At 40.1% G+C, this 26,638-nt stretch overlaps 1 protein-coding gene across 1 annotated transcript in view; it reads right to left on the bottom strand.

Annotated features, from left to right (window-relative positions):
* The window catches only part of TRIM66 (tripartite motif containing 66), a 45,834-nt gene that overhangs the window by 3,363 nt on the left and 15,833 nt on the right, over positions 1-26,638 (bottom strand). The window contains exons 4-17 of the mRNA XM_054635049.2: positions 23,234-23,366; positions 22,863-22,979; positions 21,971-22,085; positions 21,043-21,189; positions 20,799-20,916; positions 18,984-19,837; positions 17,818-17,979; positions 9,030-9,302; positions 8,596-8,824; positions 5,409-5,469; positions 4,546-4,720; positions 3,417-3,709; positions 1,808-1,931; positions 439-513 (exon numbers count right to left, since the gene is read on the bottom strand). Of these exons, the coding sequence (XP_054491024.2) occupies positions 439-513; positions 1,808-1,931; positions 3,417-3,709; positions 4,546-4,720; positions 5,409-5,469; positions 8,596-8,824; positions 9,030-9,302; positions 17,818-17,979; positions 18,984-19,837; positions 20,799-20,916; positions 21,043-21,189; positions 21,971-22,085; positions 22,863-22,979; positions 23,234-23,366 (2,876 nt within the window). The remainder of the gene's footprint in view (positions 1-438; positions 514-1,807; positions 1,932-3,416; positions 3,710-4,545; positions 4,721-5,408; positions 5,470-8,595; positions 8,825-9,029; positions 9,303-17,817; positions 17,980-18,983; positions 19,838-20,798; positions 20,917-21,042; positions 21,190-21,970; positions 22,086-22,862; positions 22,980-23,233; positions 23,367-26,638) is intronic.

Genomic DNA, 26,638 nt, shown 5'->3' with positions numbered 1-26,638 from the left:
TTAATGTTGCAAATGTGGAGTAGATGGATGAAGCAGATATCCCTACATCTTCCCTGCACAGTCACATTTACCTTCTGTGTGCACAGCACAAGAAAAGATGGAGTTCAGGGTTGCTTCTAGAGAAAACTTCTCTTATGGCTGTACAATATTCTCCATGTACATGGCAAGTCAACTCTTTTAATCACTGGAACCCCTCATACACCTTTGCCATTCTGCCAGCTTCTTAAATTGGCACTCAGACATGGCCTGAGCACTGGCCAAATGTTTCCCTGCCTCTGGCCTGATGCCTTCAAGGCACTTGGAAGAGGCATACATGAACCCTTCCCTAGGAATCAATACTCTTCAGAAAAAACCCTCATGAATATCTTTCAAGAAGACAGAGGAGAAGCTTGTGAGGCTCTCTGGATTCTCTCTGATCCCTGCACATGCAGTACTTACCAGGGGGCTGACAGGTTCATGGAATGGGAGGCTCATACTGCTGCAGAACAGGGAGAGCACCAGCTTTTCACACTTCTGTGGAAGCCAAAATTGTAATAAATTTTAATTCAAAACAAGGGAGTTTCATTCTTGCCCTTAGTTAATCAATCATACTAATAAAAAAGTGAATTCTCAAATTAGTTTCTGATGCAAAATGGCACATGTCACTCTAGTCAGGGGGACATTTTGCCTCATAGCATCGTTACACCTTGGAAAATAAGGATAGTCAAGAAATGCAAGAAAATAAATATTTTCCTGGAAATTCTTGGGAATTAATCACTATCTTATTTACTTTAGATCTGTGCTCCAGATCTATTCCTTGGCTCTCAACTGGGAGATAGCAACAATGTAGAAAGAGGTAAATGGCCAATGTTTCCCACTGCTCATATCCATTCATGCAAACCAATGTAAGTTGGTAGTACTGCATGAAAACCATTCCCTTTAATCATCATTAACTTGTAAAACACTTACACTAGTGTTTGGCTCATTTATTAGTGAAAAAAATGCACTACACAAAGATTATAAGCCATATTTTCTCACAAACAATGGAAATTGTAATCAACTCAATTTTCTAAATAGGACTTCACTATTCAAGACCCAAACCCCAATAATTTTTGCCCAGCGGTACCAATCCAGTAGAAACAGGGCCAGCTCAACATCTGCAGTCAGTTGTGCGGACTCCTCCTCCCTGTCCAGTAATCACCAATATACACATGACATCTATATTGAATTTGTGCCTTCCAAATACTATGGACTTTAAGAAAAGGCCATTATTTAATTAAAGATTTGGTAGTGAAAACTAGTAATAGGTATGCAAAGTGATAAGCTTTCCTCTAGGCTGAGTTAAGAGACAAAATATCTTCAAGGGAACTAATGGAATATATGAAGAAGACTGTTTAATGATTTCAATCCAACTTTAAAGTGTCCAAAAGTGTCTTTATCACAAAAATGTCATTGCACTGGCCCAAGTAGATGTCTGAGAAGGTGCCAGGTTTTAAAGGAAAAAGATTCAGTGTCACAAACCAGGCAAAACTGACTCATGGAAGCTCTGCTCCTGAGTATGACTTCCCTGTTCAAAGTAGAAAAGAATCCCACATCTGCCTGCTTCATCTTTCTATAACATTTTTATATTGAAGAGCAATGCCTAGAAAGAAGACCAACTAATACACAAAATAATATACAACCAAACAATAACAATGCTTTTGTTGCATTTACTACAGTGTAGAACATTTGAGTAGCAGCCAAGTGAAAACCATCTCATGAAAAAGCAAGGCCCCATGCTGAGACCCTATGTCCTGCTCTAAATAGTGCAATATGTAATGATTCCCACCTTCTGGTCACAGTCCCCCAGGCCATACTGTGCATTGTAGCTGTGGCTGTAGCGCGTGTTCTCACAGTCATACTCCACCTCTGGCTTCGCAGGGTTACGGCAAAGCGAGCACACCCATTCCCCCCTGCAAAACAAGAAACCAAACAAAACTCATGAGGAATTTTCTCCACACCCTTGTCAAACAGCAAATCTCAGGAATCACCGTTTGGAAAGCCTCATCCCTAACTAGCATTTTGATAGCAGGCAATCTGAAGCCCATTGTACTAGATATTTTTCATTGGATTTGAATCCAGTTAGAAGTATAATCATTTCAGATTCTACTCACACCTCTTTTCCTGTCACAAAGGAAAAGAAAACAACAAAATTGAGTTTGAATAATCTACCAGTAGTGTACACAGCTGGTAGATTCAAGTTCTGCTTTGCAAAAAAACACTAAGGAAAAACAGGCAGCAACTGGTTCGTAAGACAAACCCAGACCCTTTTGATAACTGAGATATTTATTATCAATTGATACAATAATTGACATATTTATCTAAGAAATCAACATTATCAGAAAAGGTGTGATAATAACACCGGTCTCCAAACCAAACAGACATAATCCTGCAAGGGCATGTGTGTCCATGCTAGTAGATGCATTTTCAGAAACCTTTGAAGAATTTTGTGAAGGCAGTGATGCAACTTCTACAACATCGGGGTCTGAATAGCTACAGATGAAGATATATTCAAGAATTATGAACCTATAACTTTAGTTAAGGGAATTAATTTACTTCATTAGGGTTTAACTTTGCCTTTAAAGTTTATTCTAACAGGAAAGCTTGGTTTTCACAGTGCTTTGAAACTAGAAGGTAATAACTCCACTACCAGAGAAAAGAATGAAATCCAAGACCTGAAAAGTCCTGGTTTTTAAACAGAAAGGAGAAACCAGAATCTCCAAATTAACACCTTACAACATATTTTTCTCAACTGAGACAATGATCTGAGCTTGGCTCAAATGAAGTAGACTTTGGTTCCACTTAGTAATGATTTATAACAAACTTAGAATTGCATACCACAGTAATGCACATTATTCAGTCTCACTTTTAAGTTTGGTATGTGGACATGTGTCTATTTCTGGTTCATTGCATACAATCCATCTGTGACAAGTTGCAAGAGATTGTATCTTAGGGAAAGCAATGACTGAAATATTTCCACAAAAGCCCTGATAATCCTACATTTTCCATAAAATTGCTAACAAACTGAATAAAAACTCACTGATTGCCCTTCCCTTGTGCTAGTCTCTGTTCTGCCAAGAACTGATGTCTACACTCCAGATGCTACATGAGAATTAGGTTTTTATTTTTTCCAGTGAGTCACATGAAAGTTTAAGTTCAGGTCTGCCACCTCCTTTGCTGTACAGGCCAGTCAACTGCAGAAAGGGCACAGTGACAGGAAACAGTTCTTTTTCATAATTCATCTAGTTCCTTGCATGTAAGACAAAAAAAAAGTATCAAAAAAGGCAAGTGAGAGATGCAGCCCTTGCATAAGCCTGAAACACCAATCCCTGAGGATATCTTCTGCCCCCAGGCAGTGAGCAGGAACAGCACAGTAGTGAAATGTCATCCATACTCACACTGGAAAGCTGAGCAGGGCTGGAACATGGCAGGAGAGATGGAAGACCTTGGGGCAGTGATCACAGCACAACAGTTCTCCTCCATTAAGACACACAGCACAGAAATCCTCATTTTCAATTGGACTGACTTCCTGAGTAACTGGGGATTTTTTCATGCTGGAGATGCCATTGCTGAGCTTCTGATCAACAGATGGGGATTGTGTCTGTCCTGCAGCCTGGGAGATGAGAAATCTCCCACCCTCTGAGTTCTCCTCTTTGGACTTCTGTCCTTCAGCTGGACTATCTTTATTTATCTTGAAGGAAGAAAAATCTGGGATCACACAATCATCATTTTCACGCATCAGCATAAAGCATCACTGGTTATCTGCAGATAGCCAAGTACTTACTGTACTTGGAAGGCACAACTACCAACAATTTTCCAACAAGTGCTTCCAAGTGCTTCTCTGCAGTGAGCTCTACTGGGGTTCAGGAGATCCACACTCTTGGCATTTGCCACTGGCTAGCCAGGTCACCTTGGTCAGGTCATTTCCTCCACACAGCACAGTGGAGTAGCACTGTGAGAGAGCTGTGCAGATTCTACACCACAGGTGATAGAAACAGGATATTCTACAATGTCACTTGCAAATTTTATGGTAAACAGCTCAAACCCCCCACCACCCCCCCAAAAAACCCCAAACATAAAAAAGTATAGGTCTTTTTCCCCACCAGAAATTCCTGTTTCCTTCTGTGGAAAGTTCACACCCAAGACTCCACTGAAGCAATAAAATACAAAGCTTTTAAAAATCTATTACACTGTGATTTCTGGGATCAGTTCCTAACACTCAAATACATATTCAGGCCAGTTTTAAGCTACTTATCCTGTACTTGTAACCAGAAAGGTGAGCCAAGTTGCTCCTTAGAACATGAAAACACTACAAACTTTCAGAAATGGAAGATGCAGGGAGCTCCACTTGAGCTTTGCAGGAGCAAGCTCAAAGCTGTACTGTCTTTACCACAACCCATCACAGAGGTACCTGAGGGTCAAACAAATCAGCAGGCTTTTTTACTGTACAACATTCCAGGAACTGTGCCTGCAAACCAGTGGGATAAAGGGCAGAAGGCAGGTAAATCCCAAAGAAAATCCCCTCACCTTTATAGACATGCTTGAGGAGCGTGTGCCACACTCAATGACCAGGAGGAAGTTGCCCTCCTGCTCGTTGTGCTGTGGCTGGAGCTTGAACACCGGCAGCTCGCCCACCTCCGAGGCAGAGATCTGCAGGCGCTCCAGCCGCACGTAGGGGATCCTCTGCTCCTTTGGGGCACCTCTGCAGCCAAAAGGACAAGTGATTAAATTCATCCACATGCCACAGAATTCTCCTCCGCCCTCAGTTTCGTGCACCATTGTTTGTGCTCCTTTTCCCCTGTGACTCTGGTGGCCAAACGCTGAAAATCTTGATATTTTTTTCACAAACCAATTCTTCAAGAAATGTGAATGCAATCACTTTAAATTAATCATATGTGTATTACATTACTAACTCCTGTGCTAAAGCTTTGCCCTGATCTGAATATTCTTAATTACCACAATTAAAGTCATATTTTATACTTTTCATATGTGGCTGGTTTCAACAGGAGCACAGCACATCATCAACTTTACCATATTATCACAGCAGTGGCTGAAAATCAAATTTTATAAAATTGTTGAGGTAATGTTAATCCTGTTCCCATTATATCTTTTAGCTTTCATTGGGGCTTAACATTTTCTAATTGTTAAAGTGAGATAAGTTTGCAAGTGTTTATTCATTCTGGAAAATTACACGGAAATACATGAATTCACCACTTCTTTTCCATTGCTGTTTTCAAGTTGGAGAGCATTTTACAACTTTCAGAACTAATACCTATAAGGAATCTAGAAATCTTTTAAGTTCTCCATCATTGTTAAGTATGACAAATTTTCTAAATACATGCATAAAATTTCACAGCCAGTGCTTTTGTATAAAAAAAAGACTCTGCTACCTGACATTCTGATTGCTTTTCATATCCATTTCAAAATGTTCCTTTTCACAGTTATTGGAATCTGGAACAGAAGATAAGAAAATGAATAAAATATTTATAATATCACAGGCAGATTAGGGTAGAAAGTACTTCAATATTCATGTACTTCTGACTGGTGTTTAATATGATATCATAAGTGAAATATGGAATAATTTCATCTATATGTATAGAAAATGTGCATACTATTTTCTGTTCTGGTGCAGAGCCTTTGTCTTTCTTTTTTACTTTTAACCACAGCTTCTGTTCTAAATAGAAGGAGCATATATTAAATATTTTGTAGAAATTATTTCTTTCCCAGGGAATTATTTATGTACACAGCCATATCACATACATCCATATAAATGAAACAACATAAGTAATCCTCTTTGCCATACAGCCTTCACTTGAGAAAAACAGACCCAATGAGGTCTGAACCCCCAGGGCTCAGGAAATCTTTGTGGTCTCCAGCTCTATGCTAAGAAGCTTCTGAATAATTCCAGTTACTTGAAAACAGGAAGTAAATTGTGTCTCCCATCTGCCACCACAGGACAAAAGTTAACACTACGATTCCTTTCTTTCCTCCAGTGTCTGGAACATATAAACACATGAACTCAAAACTATCTGCTATTTATTTAGCTGTAGCTTTATGTAGCTGTATCAGCATTTGGCTGTAGTTTTTACTGATATTAAACACAAGTAATAGCACAGTTCTGGGGAGATGGGATAGGATAGAGACAAATGCCTCAGTGGATGTCCTCAGAAATACAAGTCCACTGAAAAATTTTGTAATCTCACCTTTTGTTAGGAATTAGTTTGACACAGCCAATACAAACAAGAAATAAACACAATATCGTGGTTATCTTGAGATAAGAGAGGGCCAGGAAAAGATGATTTTTAAAAGAAAATCTAGCTCAGGTCAACAGTACCTGCCACAAGGAACAATAAAATGAAGACTAACAAGGAAAGGTGCATTTCACATCACACCTAAGGCATTATTCACTTGTGATTGTTGCTCAGGGGAAGGGTGGGTAGCCCTGTCATGGACAGAATTCCTAAAGGAGGCTGCACACTGAGCTGAAGGAGCAGCTCTTGTTGCACACTGTCAAAGCAGAGGATGTTCCAGTGGTGCTGGCTTCCTACATTAACCAACATTTCCATCAGCAACTGGGCCCATCAAAAAATACTGCCTGTAAAATTCGTGGGAAACACCAAACTAGAGGGGTTGCACTGTGGAGAATGTTTTTAGTTAAAAATAGACCTTAGTGCATCAGAGGAAAAAAATCTCCTAAATCAGTAGGACTGAATTGAGGTAACTGTGCACATGACGGGTCAGATGAATGTAATCCCAAAGGAAAACAACTGGCTAGGAAAATGTTCTTGGAAGGAATTAAGAGTTAAAGTGAGCTGTTCTCTACACAGTCAACCCCCTAATGCTGCTGCTGCAGAAGGGAGGAATGCCATCCTGCAGGGTATCACCAGCAGCAAGGAATGTAAAACACAAGGAGCTGATACTCTGATTCTGCATGGCATCCCAGAGCCTCAGCTGAGCACTGCATTTGGCTGTGGGCAGCACTCCTTAATTGCAGAGAACCCAAAATAGCACAGAGGAATGAGGTGGTTTTGAAAAAAAATCAAACCCCTGACCCATGAGGAGAGGCTGAAACCATCAGATTTGTTTAGTCTAGGAAAGAGAAGAGGAGGGAAGGGTGTTTATGCAAGTCATAAGAAAGAAAAGTGGCTGTAAGAGGGAAAATGATCACAGTACAATTTTTACCACATCCCATGTGCCTAGGATAAGAATAATTTTGTTTTAAATTAGGCTGAAATGTTTAGGTTTGCTATTAGAAAAGCATGAGTCACTGGAGACATTTACCAGAAGGAATGAAGCTTGGCAGCACAGCATTGCTGAAGCCAGCAAGTCCTACCCAGAGCCACCAGCAGAGTCAGCATTGCCTTTGCAGCAGAACTCACATTTTATGGTGCACTGGTGACTGTAACTCCTCACTGCATGCCCCTAAATGCTGTCAGGATGAGAACTGCCCGCTCCTGATCCTTCCTTGTGAAAAGGGAGCAGCACTGAATTCAACACTCAAGGCTTTCCAGCCTCTTGCACATCAGGGCCTGCATTTTATACCCAGCAAATTTGTAGCATCCACTACTGACAGTAGTGAGACTCTGAATGCTGGGGCTGCCCCCGTGTGTGGTGCCACACAACCCACCCCAGATACCACATTGCTGCTCCTCCCCAAGACCCTTCAGCCTGCCTGAGGCACAGCTTTTTAGGGGTGCCCCTGCTTCTTACAACTCACACAAATGATTGTACCATAATTGCCACGTTTTGGCATGGGACATTGAAGAGAAGACAAATACATTTCCTTGGCTCACTGGGCTAGGCCTCCTTTGTACTAATTAGATTTCTCTGAATAAAAATACAGCACAGAGAGAGAAATATTAATTCATCTTTTATAGAGAAATGCAGCCAAATATTGGCATAAGTCATGGGATAACAGCTTGATCCTGCAATCCCTTGCTTGCATGAATAGTCCCATTGACTTTCAGAGTTTGCAGGAATGAGGCTTTAGAGTGTAGCACAATGATGTTGGCAATTTGCCCATAAAAAGAGTTAAGTAAAGTCTAATTCTCCATTAGGGCTGAAGAAATAGGCCTTGGCTGAAGGGAATGTTCCACAGTAGACAGAGCCAAGCAAAGGCACATGCTGAGCAACGTGTTAACAAAAATTTGGTATGCTACTGATGTGAAGGACTTAGCAGAAGGCACATTACATTTTGGAAGTAATGTGGGTTTTTTTAATTGAATTTGGACTCTTCAAACCAGCTCTTCAATAGTCATAACTGCAGGTCTCATTAACAGGAGTGCTTCTAAGAGAACTAATACTCCAGGTACTTCACACAGTCACACTCGTTTCTGGTTCACAGATGAGGGATGTTACAAATTAAAAGCATATCATTTCCATGTTTTTCCTCCACAAATGAGATCAAACACACTTTTCCATTGGATTAAGTACTCTGATAACATTTGAAGCTTGCTGGAAAAGCACATTTACATATAAGTATATTAATAGGCATACTGCTTTACCACGCTTGCAATGCACAGTGCTAAGAAAGAAAAAAGCTCCAAACCCTAAAGGAAATAATTAAAAGCCTGGTACCTTCTTTGCTTCTAGGTTGTCTCATTCTGGCATTCACAGGCAGGAAAGAAGTGTTGCTGAGCAGTTCAGAAGGAGAAGTGCAATGCTGAGGCTTTTTGATTGAAAGATTAATAGGTTCTTCCATCACTTTTTGCATAGAAAGAGTTAATTCATTAACTACCTCTTGCCCAGCAGTAGCCAAGCTGTTTTCTAGAAGACAATCCACAGCACTGAAGTCTTCATTTTCTAGCTGCAGGGGGAGGGGGAGAAAGAAATGCAAAACTCAATTATGAGTTTTCCTTCTTTTCATGTTAAGAATATAATTTGTAATCAGTCTTCAAATACCAGATAAGGAAAACTTTAATTGAAACAGTATTTTGACTGTTTCACCAACAGCAACGTGCTGCAAAGGGAAGTGGGTTCCCTCTGAGCAGAGGAGTTTGAGCCATCCCTACCTTGCATTTAGTGCCTCCCTGGAGTGCATCACCTGGTGCAAGGGCAGCAGGAGCCCCAGGGCTGGGGTCACTGGGAGCCCTGCCCAGGGCCAGGCTGTAGCTGGGCAGGGGCTCTGCTGCAGTGTCACACTCACAGAGGGCGTTTGGGGACGGGCCAGGTGTCACAGCAGCTGCACCTTTCACCTCTGGGTCGGCTGAGCTGGATAACCTCGTGGGAGATAATTCCATTTCTGCACCGTTTGGAAAGCCCACAAAGCTTAGGGATGCTGAACGCTGGGAAAAGCAAAAAGAAGAAAAAATCCAATATATTAATCAGCTTTTCAGCAGCAAAATGCTACTGTTCTTTCTGTAATAGATGAGATGCTCAGTTTCAGCTTGACATAATCAAACAGTTGTGTCACAAGGGCTGTAAGAATCTATTATAATCCTATGCTGTTTCCAAAAGCTTTAGATTCTCCACCATTAAAACTGAAAATGGAGACAACTGGGTTACTCTTCTGGTGCTTACAAAAAGAGTCTTCCTTAGATCAATTCAAGGGATTCTGATTTTTAACTCCTACAATGATTGGGAAATTTATGTAGAACACTGTACCAAATTAATCCTTGACATAAACTCTATTATTTTCCATTAAATTTTCCCAGAAGAAATAAGATTCAAATATGAAATTTTGACATTTTATTAAAAGAACATCAGATCATTCAGAAAGAAGATTCAGAAGAAATAAGATTTAACTCTGACTTAAGTACATGAAGTTATTTTTCCTGTTAATGATGCTGAAAACTTTATGATAGTTAGTGAGTCGGTCCCATTAAAACCTAAAGCTCTTCCCCTTTAAATAACACAGATTAAATGCAGAAATATCCTACATGTACTAATGAGGAAACATGTCCAGTTTCCAAAGAAAGGAATATTTACCAAAGCATCAATGTACATTTTTTACTGTCTCATGATTTGTTACCACCAAACCCACAGAGACACTGTTACACAAAACAAACCATCATCTAGGTGACATCCCTAAGCTGCCTCACACCCTGGAATGGGGGACCCTATTGAAAACAAGACTCTTCCAGCATCCATGCAAAGAAAACAGAAGTAATTTTGGAAGTGTCCAGATCTGTGTCACTTGAATACACAACTTTCCCTTGATTTCATCGTAGTTCACTGGTGCTTCACCCTTTACATTTGACTGACTATATCCTTCTCATTTGACTGCAATACAGTAGGTAGCACTCATTTTAATATAAATCAAGAAAATAGAAATGTGTCCATTGCGTCTGAATTAGAGTTTGAATTTATTGTTGTACTTATTTCTCCACTAGAGGCTTGTGGCTCAGAAGTGAAGCTGAGATAGGATCCATTTCCTACATTTAATTAGTATTTTTCTCAACTCCATTTGGGATTTTGATACTTTTGTCCATCTTAACCCCACAGTGGCAAAGACTGCAGCCTAGCCTGAGCTGTCAGATGTGTCTGTGTAAATCCTACCTCCTACCAGCCTTGGATTCCTCTGCTTGCAATGCACAGCAACTCTGTGCCAAGACAACACTGCCCACAGACACTAATTCCCACCCAACCATGGATGCAATTTAATTTCCTCTCTGCCAATTTGCAATAGATGTATGCAATTTGCAATTGACCACAAGAGCTTTGCCTGAAGAGTGACCACTTAATCTGATGAGACAAAATACACCTGCATTTGAGACAGAAAGAGGTCAGCTCTTGTGCAGGACCAGGGCAGGTTTGTGTCATTCTGGCACGCAGAGCTGCAGTGAGCCTGCTCTAAGCAGTCCCTCCATGTAGAAGGCACTCCAAGGAGCACTGGGTTCCTGCAGCCAGGGAATTGGTCATTGTCCCCCTCTTGAGTCCAATGGACACCCCTGAACCTAAGCTGTCTGAGCTGGAACAACTTTTTGGAAGCAGCTGGAACTGGTCACACATGCTCTTCCCACCTGACATTTGAGCAGAAAACAAGACCACGGCCAATAAGGAAAAGCACCAGAGGAGGCCCAAACTTGCCCTATAATCTGTCTGATAGAGCATTCCTAGGAATGCTGAGGTTTCAAACCAAAGTTATCTCCATAGGTCAGCAAGGAATCCACTTTTCAAGGCCACACATCCTAAAGTCCACAAAGATCACAAATGTTTATTTGTCACCCCAATTTGCTTGTAACAGGTTCCTGCAATTGCAGTGACAAATGGGACCTACCAAGTACACATTTACTTTTTTATTGCATCACTCATTTTATCACAAGACTTTTTCAGATGACAGAATTAACATGTGAATTGTTGCCATACCACTCACAAAAGACCAAAACAAAAAAGCAGAATTCATGCTCGAGCTGAAGATGAACTGTAATCAGCCCTTGCCTTTTCCCCTTCCTTCAGAGTCCACTGTGAGCATTAATTAGGCCCCTGTGAGGTAGCTAAATATTTATTTTTTCAGGTTCTCCAAAGCATGGAGTATCCACAAATCCCTGAGTCCATAGGAAGTACCCTACAGCTGTGCTCCATTGGGAATGGCCATGCTGAGGCATACAGGTGGCAGGCACACCACCCAAATTTGCTCCCAGGTTAACTGGAGACCTTCTGGCCATTCAGCTCCTCTAATCACTACCCACACCTTCCTTGACTCATTTACAAGCACGTGCCATCATCTCATGGAGTGAGACCTGACCTTCTGTGTGCAGCTCAGGTGAAATGTTCTCCTCTCCTAAGGCAATTTAGGATTTCTCCTGGCTCCAGTGACACAAGTTTACTTATTGGGAGTAGTCACTGGGATGACTCCTACTGAAGGAAAAAAAAATGGAGACACACATGTAAGATTTTCAGGAAGGTGAAATTTAGTTGCATGGTGTGGCTATGTCCTTTTTACTCTTCTATCTAGCATCAGTTTCTTCAGAGATCTTTTTAGATTATATAAGCCAATGTAAAACCTTACTCTTGTTAAAAAGAATAATGAGGCCATCAAACTGCCATCTGTCTTTCCCTTGGGGCAAAAGTTAATTTTGTGGTTATTTTAATGATGAAGCAACATTATGATCTTTCAGTGCAAAATATTAAAACTCACAGTTAAGAACAGACACATTCCATCCTGATCCATGGAGCTGCTGTCAAGTGTGAAGTGAACAATGCACTGGGAACAAGGCTCATTAATAGACTATTAATTCACTCCCTAAAATAATCATTTCTTTTGCCATTAGCAAAAATTTCTCTTTTCCCTTGACAGTTCAGCTAGATTTTGCAAATGGGACGCCTTTAAAGGATTTATCTGTTTTATAAAAGCTCTATTGCTTTTACATTGCAACATTTGAACAACAAGCACTAATTATCCTCTTGGGCAGACAGTGGCTTCAGCTGTTGGTTAATTTTGAACTTTTTGACATTTTAATGTACAGTCTGGCACATTGAACTACATCTGCGTCACTATAAATGGAATTCTCATTGTCTCATAATTAATTTTGGTCTGATGATCCTTATAATACAATGGCAGCAGCATCACCACCCCAAAACGCCTCCTACCACAATTTTCTTAGCTATGGCAGTGAAAAGTAAGAAAAAAAGAACATGCAAAGTGCCTGCAGAGAACAAAAAATAAACATTTGGTTCAGTTCAAATATTTCTTTGATCACTGTCGCATTCCAAAAAGGTCCAGCGTAAACATGCAGCACCAATACAGAAGAATTCTGAGAAGCAAATACTTACCTTGAAACAGTGGGATTAGGATTTGTTAGGATTGTTTTGGCAAAGCCTCAGGGCTGTTGACATTAAGTGTCACTGATAAAGGAAGCTAAAACTGGGAAGCGCCAATTCTCTTTGCTATGGGAGAAACACCACGCTGCAAATGGATGCAGAGTAATGAACGGCTGCTATTAAGTGGAGCAATCCCCCTGGCAGCTCATTATGCTGGAAGGTTAAACAAATGTACTACTCCAATCCAGTTGCTTAACACAGCAGCACTGATAGCACGGGCTGCACATGCTTCCCATTCCCAGTTTCAGAACAGAATCCGAAGGATTTCCTTCCCGCTTGCACGAGACAGAAAGAATCCAAATCTTCCTTAGCAATTTGTCTGAATAAACTGGAGCAGGCTTAAAGTGGAAGGAGGAAGAGATTGCATGGAGCAAGCAGCATCATGTTTTATTTATCTTCTTTTTTTCAGGTCAAAGGAAAAGGGTTTTGTAAAATTAACATTCTGGGAAATGTACCTAATTGCATTAAGCATGAAGGCATTTGTGCCGTGAGCAGCTCAATTCTATACAGTAAAAAACATACTCTGCTACTTGAGAAATTTGTAGCACTCCAAACTTCAGGCTATTGTTTCCTTCATCACTAATTCCTCAAAAATTACTAGTAAGTAAGGGGAAAAAATAGCAGCAAGAAATCCATTTTGGTCCTAAGGTCAGATTTGAAGTTCTAAGGTTGGATATTAAATTATTATTGCTTTCAGTCACTAAGTAATCACAACATGCCCTGTGCAATACTACCATCAAATAAAATCCGTACTCTGTTCTCCAGCACCCTTCACACAAATTTCATGAGTTTTTCAAGAAAAAAAAAGAGAAGTTCCACCATGAACTATCACCACATTAGTCTCTCATGAAATGCTACCATACTTGGAATAAAAGAGAAGCCTCTCAGAGTTCTCTGAAGAGTGCACCCTGGATAGCATGGAATATTCCCTAGGATTTCCCCATTTCAGGTACTTTATTGTGCTTGAGACAAACAGCTCTTGAACTAAGAAGTTGGAACTTTTTGTGAATCAAAAAGAACACAACAAATATAATGCACTACACACCATTTCCAAGTGTTTACACTTTCTTTACTAATCTTGGTCACCCTGCCTCAAAAATTATTTATCAAAACCACAAAATATGGGGAAAATGGTCAAAAACACAAAGGACCAAAGTACAGGGTGGCTTTCACCCAACTCTAGAGAGACAAGCAGTCCCTTTTAAGCTTCAAAAACAAACTTTCAAGAATAAATTCAACGTATACCTACAAAATACAGATATTATGAATGGGGTGAATACAGAGTGATCATTCACTGTTTTTCCTAACACAAGAATTAGAAGATATCTGAACTATCAGGCAAGAGACTTAAGGTAAGCAAACAGAGGAACTTCCCACACAATGCACAACTCAGTTGGAGAACAATGCTGAGGAGTATTCTGCACTAGTATTAAAATGGACTCAAAATTGTGGTTTAGAGCTCTTTATAGACTCCTTGCCTGTGATTTTTTTCTAATTCACAGGCAAGTGGTCTTTAAAAGAGCTCTAAACCACAATTGTCTGGGTACAGCCTTCAGGTCAGAAAATCCTTGAAGTGCTGGCCTTCAGAATCTGGGATAGTGGACCACCAGTTTATATTTTTCTGCTTCTGATGCCCTTCCCTAAGGATCTGCTGTTGACTATATTTCTATAGGATCAGGTGCAGCTGATCAGTGATAACTCACTAAGGCAGTGCACAACATATTCAGAGATTCACTTCGGGCAGAAGATGAACTAACAGAGGTAAGGGTCTTGCTCCAAAGTACAGAAGGGGGTGCTCTTCATGGAGTGTGAGGAGGAGAGATGTCCAGCTGGCCCTGCATCAACACCAGTGGCTGTTGCAGTGGTGCCTGAGGCTCAAATTACAAATTTTTGCTCTAGATCTACAGTAATCATGACATTTCTTCAAATGCTAGGTGCAGCCTATGGACCTCTTGCTCATCACAGCCAGAAATGACAATTAGGTACATGCAAACAAAACAGACTGTATTCCTGTTATTGCTCCTGAAAATACAATTAGGCCCAAAATATCTTATTACTCTTACCTTTATTCCAGAATAGGTGACCTCTCTAGTCCTGTGCACAAATTAATAACTTGATATCATACTATGTAAAAGCAGCAAGACCATATTGTTGCAGGAGGTTGGTAACCCTTTCCACAAAACTGTTAAAACTAATTGAGTACTCATTCTTTGACATTGCAAATTAGCAATTCCATAGTTTGTGTAAAATCTGTTTGCTAGAGTTTGGCACAACTCTCTGGAAATGCAGTGCAGGTAACAAAAGTTATTCAGAAATTTGTTCTCTTCCTTGCTGGCATTCTTACTGGAGAAGCTGGGTATTTAACAGGCATGGAGACAGAGCAACTCCACAATCCAAACCAGAGGTCCTGGCTATGTGAGTGAAGTATTCTGACAGAAGAATATGAAGAGAAAAATATATGCATTTTCCACATCAACAGAAAGCTTTCATTCCTAGTGTGGCATTCTTAAGAAGGTGCTAATCAAGCCCAGAATTATGCAAAGTGCAGCACTTAACTTATATCAAACAATCAATGGTCTAAGTATAGAAACATTTATTCTGCACAAAAAAATTAATTCACAGAAAAAGATTAGTTAGAGGAATATACAGGAAGACAGAAAGACTGACAAAATATCACCATGAATGTTCCAAAATGAGCAAAACAAATGAAAACTATCCCAAAATATTTAAATCATTAACAATTAAGGGCATCTTCTCTGTACTGCTTTACAAATAAATATAATTCTCTATACAGACAATTAATCTAGTTATCAGTTAATAATATCAGATTTGTACCATAAACACATTTCAAAACTAATGCACAGAGGTTTAATAATTACATGAGCAATCAAGCCTTGCCCCACTCCAAAATAAAGGAAACCACTGAGCTAAAGAAAGCTTTTATTTCTGACCTTTTTGGACAGATCCTTGCAACCACATCCCTAAACAGTTAATCCAGGTGCACACTGCTTTCTCTTTAATGAAAGAATCTCAGCAGATGGGGAATTCTGTACTCCACTAGGAATACTGTGCCTGCCTGAAGGCTGCCAGAGTTCAGCAGAAATGCAACACAAGGCCAAGAAGTCCAACAGCAAGTTTTCTCCAAAAGACAGAACAGTTCTTTCTCAGGCAGCAGGTTTATCCAGCCATTTTCTCCACCATATTTTTCAAGTATTTCAGACTTGTCCACATTCACTTTCTCCATGTCTTCCAAGATGATCTTGAGAGAGATGAAATGTTCTGAATATAGCCCATGTGAGAGCATTTGGACAAACACCTATGCAGAAATTTTTGCCTGGAGATGAGTGTGAAAACATTTAATCAGGTGGACCAGATGAGAAGGAACAGGCATATTCCCTTGTTCTCAAACAGGAACCAATCTCCCATTTAAACTCAGATTTAATCCAATTGTAAAGCGAAACCCCTCAGACATCTTTGAGGAGCATTCATGAAGATATTTCAAGAGTTTACTTGCTGTGCTTTTCCCCTTCATCATCTCTAATTTGCCCTTGCCAGAGCTGTCAGTATCTTCACCCACCCAGATGTCTTCATCCAAACAGCTCATTAGAAGAGAGGACTACAAGCACAGATGGGGTTCTGTAGCTGTTGAACATTCTCCCGTCTTGAAGAGGTAGCAGGCACCTCAAAAACCAGACAGCCCTGTGCTTTCTGCACAAGAGGATACACTTCTCAGCACCATGAAAAAAAATGCTTTTTTCTTTTCCCTAGAAGTATCCTCCTTTTTACCACCTTCCCAGCTTCTACAGCAACAAATCAGCCTTTTCTCCTTTATTACTCCTGCTTTTCCCATCAGACTACTCTAGTCTCTCTCTCTTGCACATCTGATTCCATTTTCTTTCCTCTTTCTGATGTTACTTGCTTAAGCTGTTGGGAATAACCTTCCATTACAGGTCCATAAAACAGATTTCTTTGTGGCTTTCAAATCTGATTTGCACTCTGCTTCCAGGCCCACATCTCTGCAACTCCCAAAGGGATCTCCAACAATTCTCTGGATGGGTATTGCATGATGAATACGTTGCATCAACAAAGTCACATACAAAAGAAGGAAAAATAACTTGCTTTTTGAGGACAGAAAGGAAAGACAAGTACTTCCACAATATTCCACAAACAAATTCCAAGGAAAAAAAAAAAAAAAAAACTATGAAAGTCTTCTACATGGTACACAAAATGAGTCATGCACTGAAGTAATAAACAGATTTGAAAAACCAGAATATGATGGGTTGCTTGGAGTGCTTTAAACAAGCTGTACAGAGAAGTAAAAGGCAGGTTCTCTGCTTCAAAAGCACAGGTGATATCCAGATATCCAGAGCCAGCAAGGATCTCCTGAAACCATTGGCTTTCCTGGTTGTGTTCATGCTGCTTCTTCAATGGTCAGAGCCTCACAGTAGGTGGGAAGACCAAAGCCTGGCTCTATTGTATAATAAAATATTCTAGATATACAGAAATTGTGATTTGTTTGCTTGTACATGAACAATGAGAAGTGTAACAGAGTTTCAGGCACCCCACCTCCAGCAGTAATTAGTGGTGCTGTTCCTGGGGCAACTAGTATGAAGATTGCTTCTCAGGCCTGATTTCATCAGCACCTCTGACTCCTGCTTTATTTATTTCTTTTCAAATTAACTGCTTCTAGTACGGTGGTTAGTGACTCCTAATTATTAAATCCCTAGACATAGAAGCTAGGCAGAATTTAAGCAGTGAAGAAATAGAGCATCTATTTATTTGCCAGTTCTTGTCTAACAATCATGCCAGCCAGACCTAAACACCATCAGCCTCTAGAAGAGTTGCTCATCCTGGCACCTTACTGTGACATACACACAAGGTCAGGCTATGACTGTCTTCCAAAACTTACAAGCCATTTGGCTGACTTTTACTGCATTTTAATTTTTTCCACCTGATTGCAAACTCCAATGCAACATTCAATACTATTAAATCATGTTTTCCCTTTAATTTTATTTGTTTTTAAGAAGTTCTTTATACCTTTCTCACTGGATGGAAAGTTGATTGCTGCAGTGTGCTCTCAGGGGAGTCGCTCCTGCCACTGGCTTCTTCTCCTAAGGATTGTGACAGGGAGGGACTGTCACTTATGTCAAGAGGAATGACAGGCTTCTGGGCATCAGCTTCTGTGGAGCTCTCACAGACCTACAAATCACAAATGAGAATTTGTCTTTTCAACATCTCAGAAAGAAAAACAGTAACAAATGTGCATCAACTGGCAGCGTATGCATGATGACAAGCCCAAAAAGACTCTAAAACAACAGAGGTGTTCAAAGCAAATTTAAACAGAGAGATAAATTGAGAAATTTTTCTCTCAAACATTAATGAATACTTAAAAAAAAAAAAAAACAACAACAACTAAATAAAGCTGCTGAAATGCACAGCTACACCAAAAAGCTGCAGTCTGCCCTTGCAGGTAATCTACTTTGAGAACTAGGCAAGGTGGCAGCTCCACAGAATTTACACAATGGCAAGTCTGAGCCACCTTTCCACCATTTAAAATCAATTTCCAAGCCACTTTATACTGCAGCTGATCTGCCTTGTGGTTCAGATGCTCACCCCCAAGGACTGTCCCCTCTTTCAGAAGCAGGCTCCTCACTAACAGAGGAAAAGAGAAGAGATTGGCCCTGCTACAAAACTGTAGCACAACAGCATGCGTGGATAATGATGATAATCTTAAATGACATGATGCAGCAGCAAGAGAATGGGAAATAACCCTCAGACCAAAAATTGTCTCCACTCTCTTCAACGATACTTCAGAATCTAATTTTTTTTAAGGACTCAGGGCTTAATGTTTCCAGTAAAAAAAGGGAGTTGAAATGCAGAGTGAAACTACTGCAGTCCTCCTGTCACCTATTTACAAAGGAGGAGTGATGGTGATTTTATTCTCCCATGTTGCTGCTCACCTTGTCTACTGAGAGGTTCAGATCTCTGGGATCCGGGGTAGTTATGCAGAAAAACTTTAGGAAAAAAAAAAGAAAAACTTTACAGAAAAATTTGGCCCAATCTGCATGAGGCATGAAGCCTCTCTGCTGCATGCATAGACACCCCAAAAAAGCTCAGAGAAACACATGACATCTCAAAGGTGTGTCCAATTTCTGAGCTTACAGTGACTAAATGCAGTGGGAAATAACTTTGAGAGAACATACTTGTGCTTCATCTTGGACTTGCTGCTGTGCTGGGGCGGGCTGCCTCACTATGTAGTTGATCTGACCAACTATAGTCTGCTGAACGTGCTGAGGTGGCTTGGCTTGGTTCAGCTGCAAGCTGGACTGTCCCTGGGCCTGCAGGAGAAGCTCCAGATCCTTCTTCATCTCCTCCAGCTCCAGCTGGTGGTGCATGATGTCCAGGCTCTGCTGGAGGACCTGCTTGTGGGTGCTCTCGTCGTGCCCTGCCGGGGGGGACACCAGCGGCTGCTGCTGCAGGGGTGGCTGCAGCACATGGCTGGATTTGACCTTCTGGACATGGCCCAGCTGCACTCCCACAGCTGATGTCTGCAGAGGAGCCTGTGAGTGGCTCGAGGGAACCTGCTGAGCCTCCTGGGACACACCAGCACAGCCTTGGTGCAGCTGCTGGGCTGGGAAGGGCTTTGCCACCCTCCCGGACACGTTCTCCGGCTCTGAGCACGGCTGCTGCTCCAGCCCAGCCTGTGGGAGCTTCATGGGCTGGGGGGCAGCCCGTGGCTCCCTGTCCTGGGGCTGCAGGCTGTACTGCAGAGGGAAGTGCTGCTGCTGAAGTGCAGGAGGCTGGTGGAAGCTCTTGTGGTGGCTGATGTCTTGGTAAGATGGCTGGGCTTTGCTTGGGTGAGGAACGCTGAGGCAGTGGGAGCAGCACACGGGCGCAGAGCACTGCAGCGCAGGGGGGAACTGGGGAGGCTGGCTGCTCTCCAGCTGGGGGGCTGGGGAGTGGTGCCCACGGTACAGAGAGGGCTGTAACCCTTGAATATTTCCACAGAGCAGCACATCTGGGTGAGTAAGATGTCCACCTTCCATTGTGAAACCCCCTGGAAAAAAACCAGCACGTTTACTCCCTCCTACGGTCCTGACAAATGCACACAATAAAAATTGTACTCGAGGAAACGGCCATCGTGCACATTTCAAATGTAAAAGATATTCAAATAGCCTATCCAAACTGTCTGCCAACATCCATTCAAGATAAATTTTCCAATATTTATCTAGTACTTCAATTCACACCAAACTCCCACTGATGTCAGCTGAACTCACAGTTGAATTACCCAGCAAACACTTTGAAACATTGACCTTATTTTATCTTAACTGATGGATATGCTTATACTTTCATTTTTTACAGAAGTATGAGCTTATCTTCTCATCCATAAGCACAGGTACAAAAAACAGCTTCCAGGGGGCAAGTGACAAAAATAAAAGAGATTATGTTATGCAGGTGAGACTTGTAAAAGCTGGAAATAGAAGTGACCTATGAAATGATCTTGTCCATCAAGAGATTACTCCCTGCTTTTAAAATACTTTTGATAGCATTTTACCCCTTTTAAGTTTTAATACCTTAAAATGGAAAGAGAACTGATCTCTTAGATCAGTGATCGGCCCACTGAGCTGAATTTACAGTAAAAACCCATTGCAATTGGGAAATCTGTGGCTGCTGAGAAACAAAGTCACAGTATGGACATCTGCTATATAGGTATCACTGTAATTATTGTACAGACAGTGTCTTAAAACCATCTTTGTGCCTAGCAATTGCAAGTGTCTCAACAGTGTTCAGCTCATTTGGCCACTAAGAGAATGAAAGCACCAGACATCTCAATGGTCTTTGGGTGAGTGGATAAAAATGGAGAGAAAAACAAGAGAGTTCAGCACACTCGCTTTTCTTCAGAACGTAGCAAGAGTTTCAGAACTGGATTTCAAAACAAAAAAGGGAGCCCTTTAGGGGAGGAACTGCATTGTCTGCATCTGTCTAGCTTAGACATTTGCCTATAATAATTTTCTTACCCAAATTGGAGAGCTGCTTAGTCCAGTAGGAGGGATCCCAAGCAAACCTGATCTTCAGAGGAGGGCCCGTGTCTGTGCTGCAGTTTGTCTCCAGCAAGCGCTGGATCTGAAACACAATCTGGTGGCACATTAAAGGACAATGATTTTATTCACTGTTTTAAGATTATGAGAAATATTTTATTTGATCAACATCAAATCTTTAAAGCATTTCTCACAATTACTGCACAACAAGCATTGCTCTTACCAGTTCCTTACTGAAGAGAAATGGGATGGTCTTTTTACTACACACAGCCCAGCTGATGAAGTTCTGGACATGTTCTACCTGTCTGCCTAAAACCACAACACCTTGCAGTTGCTGCTCCAGCCTCTGCTTCCTCTCACTGGTGATTTTCTGTTAATAACATGAATCAGTAGAAAAAGGCTGTCATTTTTCAGACACAGATAACACATGCAATCATTGGCACTGCATTTATTCAGTATTTGCAGCAATACTGCTCTTCACAATCTCTTTAAACCACCCATCACAGAAAGGAAGCAAATCCAACTCAGGAGATGAGTCTGGATTCAGGAAGAGCAATGACTTCCCCAGGAGCAAATCAATCTGCATCATTCTGGCCCTGGTTTAACAGAATAACACAACCCTCAAGAAAGCTGTAGAACTTGGATCAAATTTGCATGTGGGCCACTTTCTCATCTGGAAATTCTGATCAGCAATTTTTCTCCTCAGCACATTTCAAAATAAAATCTCACATGCTTCAAGTGGACATCCACAAACTGAAGAGTCAAAACTCACGAGTTCTGTAACAGAAATTAGACCAAATAATAATTTCTGAAACAGGGGATTAATTGGGCTGCTAGTGGGCTCCTACAAATTAAACATTGAAATCAGAATCTGGTTTATTTTTCTAAGTACTAAAAAGGTGCACACATTTTCTCTTTCAATGCATTAGGAACTGTGGTTAACTCATGATAAAGAAACACTTTGCCACTTTGCCCTGAATCTTTGTCAACCATTGATGCCACATCAAAGTCTGCAGGAAAAAACAAAAATATTTGAAAATATAAGGAATGGGACAATAGTTCCCACAGTCTATATTCTTTCCACTGGCACTGGGATTAAATTTAATTTACTTTGATTTCCCAAGGTATCAAATGCAACTAGCCTTACTTACTTCCAGTTGTTCAAGGAGGATATTTGTTCGTTTATCAATTTCATTCATCAGAACCATCTTGGCCATTTTTATTTGGTTTTCCACCTTTTTGTACAGATGTTTTACTTCAAGCAACCTGTGGGTAAGAGGTACATATCCCTGATGTGTCATTTATTCACTGCTCAGCAGTTATTTGCTACAAGAACTGATCTGTCTACTGACAGAACAGCAGTGAGAGTTGTATCATCATTTCCTATCAGTTCTCCCCTACTTCTCTGAACCCTGACCACACCTCTCTGGATGTGACATGCTAATGCTGATGGAGTCTCTCAAACATCATACCAAAAAACAGTCTTTAGCCCTTTTTCAACAAATATATACATAATATATCCAAAATTTCCAGTTTATACTAGATTATAAACTGTATAAATAGATTTGTACTCTTGAAATAGTTTTATTAGCGTAGAAAAGAGATCCAGCAGCTACTAAATGCATAATCAATAGCTGAAATCCAGTTCCAATAATTAACTATTTTCATTTTTGTGAATTCTTCTTGACTGAAATTGCACCTTGTTTTGAGGCTTCTTGAAGAAATAAGGCATCTTAAAAATTATCTTTATTTGTAATATTGTCAAATTATAGCTCAGAAACAGATTATACAAAGAAATCTTAACTCTGAAGTCAGCTGTCACATGCCTTACAAAGAGCATGGAATCGTGTATTACAATGCCATGACTTGTCAGCACCACTTCAACATGAATTTGATATTTTTCATCTTCTTATTCTTTTCTACCCTCCAAGAAAAAAAAAAATAGAAGCTGCATTTAATTCTGTTAACCTACATTTAGTAAAAACATTATTTTTACAGATCACCTACTTCCATTAAAAAAAAACAGCAAAGCATAGCAATTACCTGTCTTCAATCTGTTTAGCTGAAACCTGAATCCCATTTTTTTTCTCCTCCACCTTAGTTATGACATTCTCCAGGATAATTCTCTGATTTTGCAGAGCTTCATCGAGATGCCTGAACCTGTGAGAGAAGGGGAAACTGTCACACCGTGGTTTTCCACGTTCATGCAAACAGGTGAGAGAAGAGAGGGTTTCTGCCAGGGCAGTGAGATAGATGTGAGTTAAATCACCTGTGAGACAGCTGAGCTGAGTTTGCTGTGGCTTTTAAATTCAGAGCAGCCTGCAGCTTCAGCTGGCAAGCACAGGCGGAAAAGAGGGAAGGGCGCAGGCGGAAAAGAGGGAAGGGCCCAGGTGAGCCCCGCTGCAGTGAGGTACCTGTGCTCCTTGTGCTCGGCCAGCAAGCAGCTGCGGCAGGTGAGGGTGTCACAGGTCTCACAAAACACCTTCAGTGCCTCTTGAGGGTGCACTGGACAGAACAAGGAAAACTCCCTTGCATCGTCTTCAGCTGCTGAGGAAGGCAAAGCAAGGCTGTCATCCACAAGGAGAGCTCAGAAACAGAGTAAGCAACCTCACAGTTTCATGGAAAGTTGCAATGACATTTTTTAAAGGCACAGAACCTGGAACCATCTGATTATGTGAGGCTGGGTTTGTTTGCATTTTTTTCCTTATACATCCTACAAACTGGGCACACCAGGAGCAAGCCATCAAAGCTGATCATACTAAACACTCATGAATTTAAAGTATCATGATTTGGAGCACCTGCCTCACGACTTTAAACACCCTGGTCTAGTAAACCACTCAACAAAACTTTTGTAAAATGTAGACTAGCAAATATATTAAATAAACTTGCAGTCACAGCAGAAGCAAGGAAATCCTTTGTTCTTAAAAAAGTCACATGAGCAATTGTTTCCCAAATTTGTGTTTGTTGTAATGCAGTTGATAAACTTCAGCAGCTGGGGCTGATATTAGACTCTAGAATCTGTTCATAAAAGGATTTTCTAAAGAGTAATGTATAAAGAGTAAGAATGGACAGTGGGCATGCAAAGTGGAAGGATTATTTCTGTACAATCTATTCCTGCCATTTTTCTGAATGGTAGAACTGTTTTAGAAAGAAGGTGCACTGTCAACAAAAGATGCCAGAAAAAGACAAAGCTAAACCATGGCAAAGCCAACCCTCTCCCACCAAGGAAAGGCTTAATTGCTTCCTCACAGTACTCCAACAAAGACATTGTCCCATTGCTCTTTACCAACATGGGAGAAATTAAACAAAACAAGCATTCTTAGATAACACATATTGGTAAAATTTTAAATTATATAAAGGCATTAATTATTTATACATAATTATCTGCTCGTATGAAATAAGAAGAAATATTTCCATTTTCTCACACGAAACTTCTTACTTATCTACACATTTTTTAAAAAACCAACCTGAGGCAGAGACCATACTCTCATCCTGTAGCAAAATGAAGCCTTTTATGGGTTCAGAAGTGATAACCATTGCAATTACACAGACCCACAGAGCGCAGCAAGCTATACTGGCTCAGCCACTTCATTTTCAAATTGTAAAATCCAGAACAGAGGCTAAGAAAATCTCATGGCTAACAATGACAATGCAAATATGGAGAAAATCCATGCCACTCTTTAAAAAAATACATGTCAAACGGCCCAGTTTTTAGATTGTTATCTACTCTCAATATTTCTGAGGAGCTTGATTTATTTCCTCCAGTTCAATTGACTTTCATTCCACCTTCTTAACAATGTGCAAGAAAATAATTTGTGACAGATTAGGCCAAGAGTTTATGTAACAGCCTTACATAGCTTACATTGTTATGAATTATTTACTGCAGTACCCTGCTTTATTCTTCAGGAAAGTCTATTGGTTTATGTCATTATTGAATCAAATGCTAATAGGTAGCATTCATAAAGGAGGAAATTAGATTAGGGCTTTTTTAACCCACTCCAATATTTTCTTCTAGAAAGGATCAAACTGAATTCACCCTGACAGCAAATTTTTTTCTGATTACATTGCAAATATGTACTTTTTATTAAAACCTGCATCTGAGAAGCACATAATGAGGTTGTACAACCAATATATATCCAAGGATGATGTCAAAGATCATCCCCTATGTGATCAGATTTTACATCTTAAAAGGGAAAAAAAAGACCATAATAACTTTCTGACAGTTTATGGGCTGGAAAAGCCTTTCAAAGTGTTCAGTATCTGCAGAGCATACAAGCTGTTTTTCTGTAAACTCAAGATCAAGTTTTCTATATTAAATTCAAACTGATAATGACATATGGTCTTTAATGTCCATGTAGTTAATATCATGAAGTTACAATCCTATATAATGATTCCCCCTTATTCTCTCTCTGAAGGGTTCTTTAGCCTTTGGGTGATTGCAATCATCCCAGAGAATTCATTGGGGTTTTTTAATACCATGTCAGATTTAAGAGACAAGCAGATTTCAAATGCAAACTGAGAATAAAATCAGTATTATCTAATTGCAACACAGACCCACAGCCTCTGCCACCAGTAATCCCCTGAATCAATTGACATATCAGTGAGAACTGCCACTGAGCCATGGCATTCCTGACCTACTTTTTACTCAGCTCAGAGCAACATTTTTCTATTTTGAAATAAGTTTAATACTTAGAAATCAGGTACTAAACAAGGGAACAACCTTGTTTTTTCTAGAAGCAAATACATAACCACAACTACCCATTTTAGCTTCTTAAAAGGAACCTCCCTTGGTGAGCAGGGAAAGCTCAGCTGCCCTAAATTCTGATAATTCACCATTTTCTACAGCCTATATTTTCCTTATCTCAGGTGGATCTCTTGAATAATTAACAAAGTTTTAAATCTCTGCTCCTCTGATCAGTTGATGTCAATTTTGGAAAAGCCACCTCCGCTAATAGAGTTCTGCCTCCACTTCCATAATTCTCAATGACTCAGACTCCTCTCAAAAAAAACCTCAAATAATAGTTTATTAAAATTACTACAAACAGTCTGAGTTCTGGTATATCCCAGGATTTGCTTTCTTTGAACTGTTCTGAAGGCATATCTGTCATAAATAGATAAAACATACATTAATAATAATAAAAATAATATAAAAGCACCAATTCCATTCCAGATAATTTCTCTATTAACTAGTCTATATATGAACTACCAAGCTCCTTGTTCATGTTTTGCTCAACACAGGGAATTGGGTACTAAACTAAAATTCTCTCTCATGTTTTTATGAGTCTGCATCTTTTTATTTATATAGCACACACAGACCCACAGCTAAGCCACACATATAATTTCTTACCAGCATTTGTCAACAATGTGAGATGATAATCTCAGTTAAAGTGACATGAGATTATAAACAATTGAAGCCTCAAAACCACAGTCCTTATCTTGTCATCAACTCAAGAAGAAAAACATATTGTCTATCCAATCAGGACATGTGAGGGGAAACTGGGGGACTTCAGTTTATATTATTCTCTTGAAAAGACCCAAAAATCATTTAAATGTAATTTCTGGGTTTTATTATTACCATTCTTATGGACTTCTTTTGCTTACACTCTATTTAGCAATTGCATATTTTGTCTCAAGTGCCTCAAACTCTGCTTGATATGACCACCCAGTACTTAAAAAAACTTCTATAGCAAGTCAAATCTTCTACAGGAAAAATCCTAAAAGAAAATAAAATAAAAATTATCCATGGGCTTTTTTTTTTTTCCAAATTTGTGTTTGTTGTAATGCAGTTCATAAACTTCATAAACTTATTCCTTTTTCTG

Source organism: Agelaius phoeniceus, chromosome 6, assembly GCF_051311805.1.
Source record: "Agelaius phoeniceus isolate bAgePho1 chromosome 6, bAgePho1.hap1, whole genome shotgun sequence".
In the NCBI taxonomy this organism is placed as follows: Eukaryota; Metazoa; Chordata; class Aves; order Passeriformes; family Icteridae; genus Agelaius; species Agelaius phoeniceus.
This window is presented reverse-complemented; position numbering and strand designations above follow the sequence as displayed.